Raw genomic sequence first — 13,590 nt, 5'->3', positions numbered from 1 at the left:
ACTCTATTCATTCAATCCAGCATATAACATGCATGCTCTAGAATTTGAACTTTCAGATAGAAGAGCATAAATTTTCTTTTTCAGCCCCAGATACCAACATTGTGCATAACCCATGCAATTCATCTTTTCATATTATGTTTTCTTTGTATTTGCATAGTGAGTAGATGACAGGAAAATCTAGAATGAACAAAAAAACAAAAAACAAAAACAAATCATGTGTGTGTATAGTCTTGGGAAGGACTGCTGTATTCTTTGGAGAATAGATGTAGTTCTGTGAAGAACTTGGGCTCATTGATATAGGTCAATGTTACAGACTGTATGCTCTGCCCCTCGTCAGGAAAATTTCGGCAAATGCCACTGGTTGCTTGATGAGAATCATATGGTAGTAATTGGTAAAGGAACCTTTTCTGCAGTTTAGCTGTCATCATAAAGCTGTACTGACAAGTCAATTAATCTTGTCTATACCAAGCTTTGTGTATCAAAGAAACCTTGGTTTATGGGCTGTAAAAGCGAATAAGATTTATTGAGTACCTGATTGAGATTGTAACCGTATCTCCGGTTCGTGGATTTTTGCTGGTCATGCCTGCCAGCTTAAATTTGGGAAGAAATCTATAGGTCAGATTGGATATGTGTTCAAGTGATTATCTTAATGGTTATCAATTTACAGGAAGATCCTAGTTGTAAAAATGCACAGATTTTATTTCTCATATGCAGCCTTGATGGCTGTGTGTTTGAGCCTGGTGGGGTTTGGGAGATGTTGAGTATACTCAGTGATCATTTGGAGGATGTCATATTAAAGGGAAGATAAACCCCAAGAGCAATGTGGATTGAGTGAAAGCAGCAGCATTAGTAGAACACATCAGTGAAAGTTTGAACAAAATCGGACAATCGATGCGAAAGTTATGAATTTTTAAAGTTTTGGTGTTGGAACGGCTGGATGAGGAGACTACTAGAGGTTATGACGTATGAGTGGACAACAATACCAAGAAAATATAAAGAAAATACTACAAAAATCCATTTTTCATGAAAATTACAAATTCCATCAACTTGATATTTACATATGTTAAGGGTAGCAATTATTCCCCCTGCTTTCTGAAAGCGGTTGGTCCATTGCTCTTTCATAATTCTAGAAAAGTGAATTTTTGTTGAATTTCCTTTATATTTTCTTTGTATAGTTGTCCACTCATACGTCATATCCTCTAGTAGTCTCCTCATCCAGCGGTTCCAACACCAAAACTTTAAAAATTCATAACTTTTGCATCGATTGTCCGATTTTCCTCAAACTTTCACTGATGTGTTCTACTAATTTTGCTGCTTTCACTCAATCCACATTGCTCTTTGGGTTTACCTTCCCTTTAAATGTACTGTTGGCCCAAAACCACTATTTCGGCGCAATTGGTCAAAAATCGTGTCGCTTATGTTCCTACTCACCTAGGAGAGATAAAAAGCTCTTTCAAAATGCCCCTGTTATTTTATATGATGCCAAGGGACATATAAACAAAAACTAAAATCATTTCGAAGGCGAGATTATACTACTAAGCCACTGATGGAGGGTTAAGTTCAGCCAACAGGCTGTAGAGTGCATGTCGCCAACGATATTTTTTTATGTTTTCTCAACTTTGTGAGAAAAATTGAGCATAAACAAGAAGGCTACTCACAGTTTCAGAAAAGTAGCTTAATGTTCTATGAAAACCTAACACAACTTTTTAAGCTATTAACCATTCTGTAACAACAAAATACCTGATGGAAATGTGTCGCCAGATCTGCTGAAACATACGTTACCATCTTTGTACGGCAAACTTGGATATGTTATTACAGTGAGTACTACACAATTGTATTGTTTTTCTGACCAAAAGGGGTCTAAGTTTATGTTTAAAAATATTTTATCACTCAGCTTCAAGAGACATGCGACTGCTTATCTCGCAAATATAGATTTTAAAAAGGTAGATTTAAGAGAAGTAACATACGTTACCATCTTTGTAAAAAGCATGAAGGTGCATGGCTCTGAATGATTGTTCTAGAGTTGAGACTAATGGAGCAGATTGTCCTCATACCCATGGTTGGCAAAAGATTCATTATTATGTTGCTAACTTATACGATTTAATCCACAAGTGTAACATACGTGATGTAACTTACGTTACCACCAACTGACAGAAAGCTTAATTACACCATTAATTACCATCTAAATGTACATTTCTCGAATCTGTGCCATCGATTTGAGGTCATGGGATAGTTCAGCAACCTCTTTCACTGGCATCTTGAGCATTGGCAGCGCGAAAAATACCTTTACATGGTACAATGTTGAAAAACTGAGTAAGTATTTGATTGTTGGAAATGTGTTGTTATTTTTCATAGAATCATGCTTTACTTCTGTTTAGCAAATGTAGTTCAAGGAAAGTGAACATTCAAGATATTTCTGACAAACCTGTCATTTCAATATTTTGCCAGTTATGTGAGACTGTTATCTCACATTGTGAAGACATTATACTATACACCTATTGGGAGAACCATGCATTATGGCGGAGGCATCAGTTGCCATAGCGACATTTCTAGTTTCTTTGATTGTTTCTATCTCCAACTTATATTTTAGAACTAGTTTGAGGCACTAAAGCTGACTTTTTGTTTCATTTGCAAATGGTAAATTATTCCTTTAACATTGATTTATCAGTCAATAATATCTGAAGTTTGCATACCTCATTGGGTAGGGGTAAGGTTATTATTTGGCAGAGAAGGCTCATCTTTATATTAGGGGGAAATGACAGCCTTTTGGTTATGTGTGATTCAACATGAATTTCACAGTCACCATGACACACTCATTTTTGGTTTATTTTGTAGTTATTTTGTATTTGGTTTGGCAGTTCCAGATATTCAAAGTTCCTGCATTTTCAAATTTTAGAATGTGTGGTGAAAAGGGGTGATTTTTGTGTGGAATGTGGAATGGTTGATCAGCAGCCTGTGGCTGGAGTTACTGCTTTGGGATTACAAAACACTACATCAAATCACTGCAATCATTTATAGCTTGGGGAAAAAATAAAAGAATGTGGGCATATGGCAGACTGTGCTCTCTCTGGTAGACCTAAATGTTGTGTGTCATTCAGCACACATTCGCACAACATAATACAGAAAAGAGTGCAATTATTGTTCAAGGATTTTGGGGCTCTTTCATTCAGGCGACATGTTATGGTGGAAACCTTGGTGCAAAGCAGCATTTTACTTATAGAACGCACTGGCAAAGCTTTTATTGCATAATTAGGCATTATATAGCTCCCATCAGGGAATAAATGTCACTGAGCTTTACACTGGCTTCAAAGGATTTGTGAAAATGCCAGCAATAGTCAAGATCTTGCCGCCCCCCCCCCCCCTCCAAACAAACAAACAAAGAAACAGAACTTTCAAGGGTTTACTCTTCATTTGAGATCACATTAAAGATAGAAATTGAGCAGTCCAACTTAAAGTAAAAGTTTAACTGTGATGGTTTGATTCTGACAAGATTTGTTGCAAAATCGAAGTCCCGTCGCATACCTACAGTATACTGTCAGTAATCTGCAGTGTGCATGCTCTTCAATATAAAGGAGGCTGTTGTCAGCAGATTCCCCATTTTTGTCAATCTACAATGCATTGAATACTGTCAAACCCAAACAAAATTTACTTATTGATATCTTCGGGGAATGGCCTTCAGCTACCATGCCACTCGTTCCGTCTCAATACAAAGTGCTGTAGAATCAGACTTTGAGTAATGAGACCCAAGATCTGCAGTGATCAGTGGGTCACGTTCTCAGTCTTTTCTTCTTCTTTTTTTGATCGAAATAATGAAATAATATGGGTTTATGGGATACCCTGTACTGTTAAGATTGAAGGATGTGTTTCATCGACATTACTCCTGTGGGAAATTGTCATATTCTCCACTGCCAGATTTCATTTATGGCACATTGCACTGATCAGTGATGACTACAGTCAACCTCTGATCCCTGTATATTAAAGGAAGATCACACCTTAAAGGTCTTGTTTACCTTTGGGAGCAGCTAGTGATTTTAAAAATTTTCAAGATATCATATTTGATACATATGTACATTATGTGTAGGTCGGTTGTATCACATAACATCCTACCATATAAAATCTTCACAATAAAGCCTGACATATGTAGGAGATATCAGTATTTTTCTCAACAAACCATAACTGTAGACAGTTCAGTCTTGAAACGTTTTTATCATAACTATTGTTCACACTTTGTGTATTAAACAAGTATATTGATAATATTGATTCAAATTCTTACAGCGGTTGTTTCTATCCCTAACCCACATTTTAGAACTAATTTAAAGCACTAGTGCTGGGTTTTTATTTCATCTGTAAATTCCATGCTAAATTATGCCTTTAAGCAATGTCTCTATAATACTGGGCATTCCTGATAGTAAACCAGAGTAGAGCCAGAAAACAGAGAGAGAGAAAAAAAAAATGTGAAAGGGGATTCAATGAGTACAAGTGAAGACAAAATATGATACGAGCTGCACATGCTAATTGTATTTAGATGATCGTGGTGATCCGATAAACCTCTGATTTTATTAGACAGTATGTCTAGCCCCACAAATGCTGTGCATTTTCTTTAATAGAGGAATTCACCTTCATCAACCACAGCTTTATTATTGGTATTGCCATCTATGAAGGGTCTCTGTTATATGATATGATAAATTATTTTCCCTGATTTTCTTTAGTATCCTTGGTATGGACAAAGTGATAGGGCTATGGAAATACAATGTAGTCCATTCTAATACTTGTAAGAACCTACATTTTTGTGATGATGTTTATGAAACTCCACACACTTTGTATATGCTACCAATACACTGCAAAACCAAATTGTATTGATGGTATTAAGTGTCCACTTGAAAAGCTGCCTGCATGGGGTATAGGCATGCACCTTTTTTGTGTTTTTGTGTGACTGGGATTATTCAGTGCAGACCATTGTACAAAGTCACTAAACCGGCAATGTAAACTGATTTTTTTCTGTCTTCTTCAGGTTATTCGCTTCAGCCTGTATAGATCTTTTGTAAAATGTCTTTCAAAACAGGCATGGTATGGTGTATATGGCGATGCAAAGAAAAATATATAAACCTTCAGAGTATCGGCACACTGAAGGCTATGGTACCTTTCCCAGAATGCACAAAGTAAACAGAATCTAAAACTTTTTTGATATACCACCACAAATATTGATGGGGAAATAAACAGCAGATGCTTGTTGAGTTTGAGGCAATAGAAGAGCTTTAAGAAATTCAGTCCTCAGTATGTGCTGTGACTTATGACTGCTCCTTTGATCTTGTTGAATAAAACTTTTAGCTTTCCTGGCTGGGGTTTAGTTTGTTTGCAGTACTGTATTGACTAAGTAGAGAAAATATTCACTCTGTCTGGAAAATATGTCATATACTTTTCATAGCAAGTCTATATTTTTTCACTAATCACAAGCAGATAAATTTGTGAACTCGGGAGTGCAGCTGAATTATCACACACCTTGTTCATGTATCACTGTATACTGCTAGATTTGTACAAGTACATGTACATGCATGAGTGTCGCATTCATGTCGGGATCAGAGTTGATATGTTTGCATGTTTAATTAGCAAATAGCACCGAACACACAAAAATTCACAATTAAACTTCCTGCAAAATAGATAGCATACTGTATGGCATGAGATACAAAATTGTACCCTAGCTGTAGTTCAGTTGATGAATCAACATACAATACAGAAATTCTAAGCGCAAAGGGATATAAAGAAAAAAAAATTGTAGTAAATACTTAAGTGTACCAGTTTACAGTACCTGATGTTTTAAGCAACTGAATGTACATCAAACAATAACTGACTCTTAGTTTAAGCAAGGAGGTACATGCATAGGCTTTACCTAGTACAATTTGTACCTCCTTGGTTTAAGTCTTGTCATCACATGCCCTATTAGTCTATCTCTTCCATTCACAATCTATTCAGGAGCCCGGAAGCTGAGATTAGCAATCCTGTGCATGTACAGAGTACAATGTGGAAGCAAAAATAAAAACAAAAACAAAAACAAAACAATAACAAAAACAACACTCTGTAGATTGTATGGTAAGTTCTTCCCTCTGTGCCATAGTCGCACCTGGCAAGCAATTAGGCATATAATCTCTATTGCTCTCGTTTGTGGTTGTATAACTTGGTATACATCGCACATTCTTTGTTAGGTATGATTTGCATAAGATCCCTTTGCTTGGTTCTTCCGTATGCCAAAAATATGTTCATGGCAAAACTTACGTTTCAAAAGCAAACCAAGGTCAGATGTGCATACGAGTGCATGACAAAAACAAAGGCTGCTCGCAGTTTACATTCTGTACATTTCTAGATTTGACCTGGCAGATTGCCAAGTCTTCAGCCATTCCATTACGTGTAGGAGAGAGCAGAATTAATGTGTACATATGTACAGGAATTGTAAAGACCAAATGACACTTTTAATTTAGAGATTTTGGGATCTGCTAGTGCATTGGACAAACAGCTATTACTGGTAATGTGTGACAATAAAACATCTAGACATGATTAGAGAAAACTTTGAGCCATGTGAAGCAGTTCTAAACCTGCAGTTTAAGTCTCTTGCTATCTCTTAGGAATACCAAAATGATTTTAGTAAACTGATTTTTATGGATGCCAAAGTAGCATGAAATTATGTCTAATCTAAACATCAATTCAACCATAATTGTACCTTTACTAGCACAGTAGATCATGATATAATTTATTTTCTTTTTTCTTTGGTTTGACTTATTTTATTTCCCTCTTGATTGTTTACATAATTTTGTTATACAAATATTTTATGATTTGTATTCCAAAATAATCTTCTATACCTTGTCAGGTTGTTTTCTTTTCTATGTTGAACATAAGTATGTATTCAGTAACTGTTTCAAGGTATTTAGTTTTTTATATTTTACAATTGTACTTAATGGCACTTCAATATTTTTTTCCTTGTGTCATTATATTAAGTTAGATCATTGGTTATGGTACAATTTTTTGGTTCTCACGAGTTATGTTAATGAAATTTATGATTTACCATTGTAATTTTGAACTCCATATTTATGATATAATCTCGACCTGTAAAGCTTTTTTTTTTCATAGTAATTATAATATGTTCTGTACTTGCTTCACATTGGACCCATTTTAAAACTACTATTGCTGACAGGGCTCTCAATCCATGATTGAAAATGTGTACATGTTGTTAAAAGATGTTCATGAAAAATCTGTTTGCATTACAGGCGACCCTCAACCCGCCAAAGAACGCATCTGACCGGTTACTGAAAAGGATGGGTATAAAGAGGAACTGTATGAGGCTGGATATACCGAACCAACCACCGGACTACATGACCTGCAGCTTCAAAAAGTCCAAACTGAACAAGTAAGTTCAGCTTCCTACAGATAGCGATTGCCTGTCCAGACCTAGCTTGATCACACGTGCACTTGCTCTATAGCCAAATCTGACCAGCCGGTTGTCTGCTCTGCTATTAAAAGCGAGAAATGATTCCCACTAATAAAATCCCAATGCCTATGACGTGTAGATGTCTGTTATCTCTTTATGTGCCACGTTGGCACACTCAACTCAGTTGACGGCATGCCAAGTTTGCATATTTTGCTCAAATTTAACGTACAAACGTGCTGCCCAAACAGAGCAATAAATCGCCAAATACCACAGTGCAATGAAAGCACCACACCCTATCCCTTATTTGTCAGATGTACTGTGCATTATTTGGTGTCAGGATTCCAATTTAGGCAATGTTACCTCTTGCACTTGCAAATTAATTCTAAGTTTCTGTCATTTTTCAGTGAACGAAAGCCATGCCTTGAAAATGATAAGGTTACTCGTTGTTTGAAAGAAAAATAATCATAGATTTTCATAGAATTTACACCAGCACAAAACTTATCATTTTCTCTACATCTTTGTCTATTACATGTCCTATGTAACAAAAATCTATAAAAAAGTTACATAGACTTAAAGAACAGAATGTTTTCCTAAAGAATGATGACATTGCGGTTTCATAATGATGTGGCACACAAGGGATTTAGACTGTGGTGCATAGAAAGTTAAGCTTCCATTTGATTTCACTTTCCTTAGTCTTTTTACTCTTTGGTCCGACTACCAAATCCTTCGGCAATCGCTCTACTGATCAGCAAAAATGTCATATGACCATGTATATCTGGCTGTGAGGAGAGATGTTGTGCTATAATCCCTACTTGTAGCACAATATCCTTTGTCTACTACTGAAAAGCATGTTTTACACCTGAGAGAGTTTACTCTATGGTGTACGTATTGTAGCTGCATATTGGATGGGGGGGGGGGGGGGGGTGGGGCAGAGGGGGCGACAATACAAGAGCACTAGCAAGTTATGTCTGTATGTAGATAGAGTACTGGAGGCCCACTGAGGGCTTTAACCATTGGATAACAAACAGCCTGTTTAAGTGTAGGCTACATTTTGCACACTAAACCTGCACAAGCAACTTTACAGTATGGCAGACACGGTGGGTAATATCTATTCATGCCTACTGCTTGCATTTACACAAAACTTTGCAATTACATAAATATCACAGATGATGACTTACAAATCAGTTTTGCAAGTGCTTAAAGTCGTTATCGTGAACCGTAACAACAAAATGAGAAATATGTAATAATCCTTTTTCAATTTTCAATTTGAATTTCAATTTATTTTCATATTACTCAGTAAAAAAGTGCATTGAATATTACAAAATGAAGTAATACATAACATCCAGCAAGGAAGCATGATAGAATATTGCAAACATATATACAGCATGGGAGTCAAACTATAAAAGTTTGAATCTGAGAATAAACATAAATGTTAAAGAAATATGAAAAAATATGATGGAACCTACAATGTGCTTAGATGCAACACTACTCTTTCGAGAGAAGAGTAAACTATTTTCTGCTATGGAATTGATATATATTTCAATATTGCAAATAATACGTGACTTAGGAGAAATTTGTTTTTTAGAATTTTGCATGTACAATGTAGGCAACATTAGTAAGATTTATGGATTTAAAAAAAAAATATTTTGATATGCCAGTTGAGTCGGAGCTGCATGTGCTTTTAAAGGTCATGCTAGTGCAGCTGCGATCGCGAGAACTTCCGATTATTCAAAATGACCGTCAGTGAAAGATGATGTACCAGATTCGCACACACTGCTTATAACCTTTATTTTTGGTAAGTAACATGAATTGTGTATGTCGATATCGATAACATGGACATGAAGTCTATTCAAGAAATGAAGATTGTCTTTGATGAGTTTGAGGTGGCAAAAATGATGTCAAGTATCAAAACTCAATGTGATTGGCATGTTTGCTTTGCGTTCGCTTTGTGTTGTGGACCATCCTGGTACAGCCCTGTCACGTTTTTACAGCACTTGGGCTGTGTATAGTTAGTACAAAATATGAATATACATGTAGAACAAATAGGAAATACCATATGAAACAAGAAACAAAACCTCCAGTCGTTGCTCATATCATAACTGTGACATGACGTGAGACTTGAACCGTTAGCCTTTATCTCCATACTCTTTAAAGGTTCATCAATTGCGACAACAGGAGCCAGTTCTTCAGCAACGTGGACCGCTCCCGGGTGGTCAACGAGATTCTGGAGACCACCACGTACGGCAAGCGCAAGAGGGCAGAGGTCGGAATCAGCCGACTGCTTGAGGAAGAGATTTTCCATGCCGCCTATCCCCTCCACGATGTGAGTCAGTTATGGTTCGGATCAAGTACAGTGCACACCCGTTATAATAATTACCTCCGCCAAGGGAGGAGGTTATGTTTTCGTTACCTTTGGTTTGTTCGTTCATTCGTTCGTTCATTCGTTCGTTCGTTCGTTTGTCTGTGCGCAAAATAACTCAAAAAGTATTTAACAGATTGGGATGAAACTTGCAGGAAAGGTTGACAATGACACAAGTACCAAATGCTTAACTTTTGGTAATGATCCAAGAATTTTTAGGGAATTTATGAAGGATTCTTGATATTTTGGCAGATAGGGTCAACGAACTTGGGAGTTCAGGCTGGGTGTATTTGAGGTTTGCATGCGCGCACTAAAGTGCGTGCCCTAGTTTCTGCTAGGGCGAGGCGCGCCGCGCATCTGAGGGTTTATGACGTAACAAAGGCTTCTATATTGGGGATCTCTGGCAATTTTTCAGTGGGTGGAAATCACTGATCTCCATATGGAAGAGCAAGATCATCGATGGAAAGTAACTGCTTGGCGGAGGTCTGCGCTCTCGGAGCGCTTTTCTAGTTCATTTATTTATTCATTCATTTATTTTTTCATCTCCAACAGAACTTACACATTTTTTTATCACAGAAAACATAAGTGCATATATGTGTCAACAATTACAAAATATGAAAAATAATGTTTAAGGAAAAACAAATGATAGGGTGGAAAAAACAAAGCACAAAACAATTTGAAGTTTAGAAAATGCAGGAGATGGGGAGGAATGCTGAAGAAGCAATGCTTGTAGGGTGCATTCCCCCGAACATAGTGAAAAAAAATATACATAAGATATCATTGATACTTTACTTTTGTATACGAAATTCAATTCAATAATGAACACGATTACATTATAATGAAATTCTTTTTACAACAAAGTAAAAATTCAAGTCCCCAAATTCAGCATCTATATTTTGGGGGGCTTTTTTTTTTTTTTTGCTGTTTTCCATGCTACCTATCCCCTCTACAATGTGAGTTGGTTAAGGTTCAGATCTGATACAGTGTACTCCTGTTATAGCGAACACAGTCATAACGAATTTCTTGTTCCTAAAGGCAAAGCACAAATTCAGGTCCCAAAATTATCATGTACATAATTGTATCTTTATATATTTCACCGTTTTGATATAACAAAAGAAAACTGGCAGTCCAGAGGACTCTATTATAATGCAAGTTACCTGTTCCTCTTTTACAGTGAAAGATAGTCAAAAGCAGCTAGACAGCTGGTTTGACGATGACATAGAACAATGACATCTGGCATGATAATTGTTTCTTATTTTCAAGTCAGTAGCTTTCCTACAACCACATTTGTGGGTATATATTTAGGATCTTACATAACAAACCCTCAAAGAATTACCTAATTCATTTTCCTAGTAAATGTCAATGTTTGTGTTTTGGGTATAATATGAAGTTGATTTCTGGTATTGGGCACTTTTTGAAGCAGTTTAGTACATCCTAGAAGCATAAACTCAAATCAGCACTCTATCTAAAAACTTTCTGTTTTACGTTCCATAATGTCGTGTTCACTATTTTCCCTTATAAAAATAAAAAATATGAAAAATACAAAAATATAAAAACCCTGCAACAACGTTTAAGAACGATTATTAGCAAATTGCATTGATATAGGGGCTGATTTTCATATTCACTTTTTTTTTTCTCCAGGTGTACATGTATGTGTATCACATTTTTGTGTAAGTTTTTTGAATGAAATTCTTGTCCTGTCACTTTCTATATTTGATGGCATATGAAAATTCCAGTTGTTTTATATGTAGTCTTGATACATAGCATGAAAGTATTTTTAGGGTATATACAATATATGTATGCTTGTACAAGACTGATATGTATATGTGAGCGTGAGTAAGCATTACCTTGCATGATAGTCATACCTACACATGTCTATATAAAGCTATCATAATCTTCATTTCAATACACTCACAGGGACCAGTCAAGTACCCAGCCCAAAGCGTGGACGTCAAGAAGTGGAACAAGCGCCAGATCTTGATGAAGTACTGGGCCCGATGGGGCACCTGGTACAAGTACCAGCCGCTGGACCACATTCGGGAGTATTTTGGAGAGAAGATAGGGCTCTACTTTGCATGGCTTGGTGAGTTTTCCATCCTAGTATACATTATATACCCATGATTCTTTTCTAAAAAATATGTAGGCTGGTTACTGATTAGTTATCTCAATGTAATACTGTATGTGCCGAATATTTTGCGAGAATTTTATTTTCACCAATTTTCTGAGTCGGGTGCTATTTGCGAATTAAAAACATGCGAAATATTAATTCCCATCCCAATATGAATGTGACGTGCATCCGTAGGCCCTACATTTCTCTGTTAAGTACAGCTTAGTACTCCACAATCACGAGTTAAACCACTCACAAAATTGTTGGTTGGTCCCAATTCGCAAAAATTTAGACTCGCTGAATATATGGCATATATATATATATATATATATATATATATATATATATATATATATATATTTTTTTTTTTTTTTGTGGATGTCATACCTACGGATCCAATTGTAACATTTATTATGCCACCTTTTTGTTTTTGATACAAAGACTGTGTTACATGCAGACACCTCTGGCATAACAAGGAATGGGTACACTTATATATGTACATAGTGTCGTAGTCCGGCTTTCACGTGGGACGGTAAAACCACTACACTTTCACTCTAATGTAGGATATAACTGAAATAGCTGAATTTATTTACAATTTGATAACAAACTCTGGATCAAAACTTGTAACACAAAAACCTAAGACTGTGTTGACGACTGTCAAACATATGAATTGGTAAACGCTGTGGTAAAGTCTGTTTCGAAGACTGCAATGGACCGCTTGAACACTATGGTAAACACGTTGACCTCTAAAAGAGACCACGTCCACTAAAGGAGATGATCCTCTAAAAGAGATGTTCCTTTACACAAGAGACGACCTGAAGACGACGTTCATTTAAAGACTGCGTCCTTTAAAAGTTGACATCCAAAGTTCTCGTCCACTAAAAGACGAATATAAGACAACGATCACTAGAAGAGACCACGTCCACTAAAGGAGATGATCATCTAAAAGAGACCTTGTTCACTCGTAAAAGAGATGACCTCTAAACAAGAGAAGAGACCTTGTCCTTACAATAGACCCCTGTGAGATTTAAAGAAATCAGAAACAGGGCAAAGAAACAGCATGACAATATGCTAAGAGTATTGATTTCTTTGTTCATACAGTGTACAATTTCAATAAAACAATATGGAACTTATTCTTTCTTCTCTGTGAGATATTCAATGCATCAACACTGTACAAAATTTCACAATAACATGCTTTAACATTCTGTCATATTCATTTTGTGAAACACAAAAGCATAAACTGTATTCTGTCAAGAAAGTACATTGTAATTTCTATATATACATATGAACCATCGAGCCATCCTGACTCACCCAACTGTCTCCTCATCGCTCTGGTTTTCCAATCAGCTGAGTAACCAAGTCCTTCATCTACAAAAAGATAACAATTTACATATAAGCCTATATGTAAAATCTATACAATATTACAAAACACATATTTCTCGTGTTTACATTTTTTACATTAATTTCTCATCTAAATCTATACAGAATATATTGAGAAATTATTCACATATCACATATAGATATTGACAATCGTATCTAGCAATGTGCAAGTTGTATAACTATTATGCATAATGTGTATACATCCTAACATACTCAGTAGCAACAATGCACTATGATACTATAAACATTGCAATAGGTCTTTCCCCTTTTTGTCAACATAAACATTGCCACAAATTCTTTCCCACACTGTCATTGCACTTTTCATTC

The 13,590-nt window shown here is 36.1% G+C and overlaps 1 protein-coding gene across 1 annotated transcript in view; it reads left to right on the top strand.

Annotated features, from left to right (window-relative positions):
• Window positions 1–13,590, top strand: part of LOC139744963 (anoctamin-7-like) — a 50,531-nt gene that overhangs the window by 15,177 nt on the left and 21,764 nt on the right. Inside the window, exons 5-7 of the mRNA XM_071655373.1 lie at window positions 7,257–7,396; window positions 9,572–9,740; window positions 11,694–11,859. Coding sequence (XP_071511474.1) covers window positions 7,257–7,396; window positions 9,572–9,740; window positions 11,694–11,859 — 475 coding nt within the window. The remainder of the gene's footprint in view (window positions 1–7,256; window positions 7,397–9,571; window positions 9,741–11,693; window positions 11,860–13,590) is intronic.

The sequence above is a fragment of the Diadema antillarum genome, unplaced genomic scaffold (assembly GCF_040938485.1).
Source record: "Diadema antillarum isolate AM-2024a unplaced genomic scaffold, OU_Dant_1.0 seq00001222_RagTag, whole genome shotgun sequence".
NCBI classification, from domain to species: Eukaryota; Metazoa; Echinodermata; class Echinoidea; order Diadematoida; family Diadematidae; genus Diadema; species Diadema antillarum.
The sequence above is the reverse complement of the archived record's forward strand: the minus strand, read 5'-3'. Positions and strand labels throughout refer to the sequence as shown.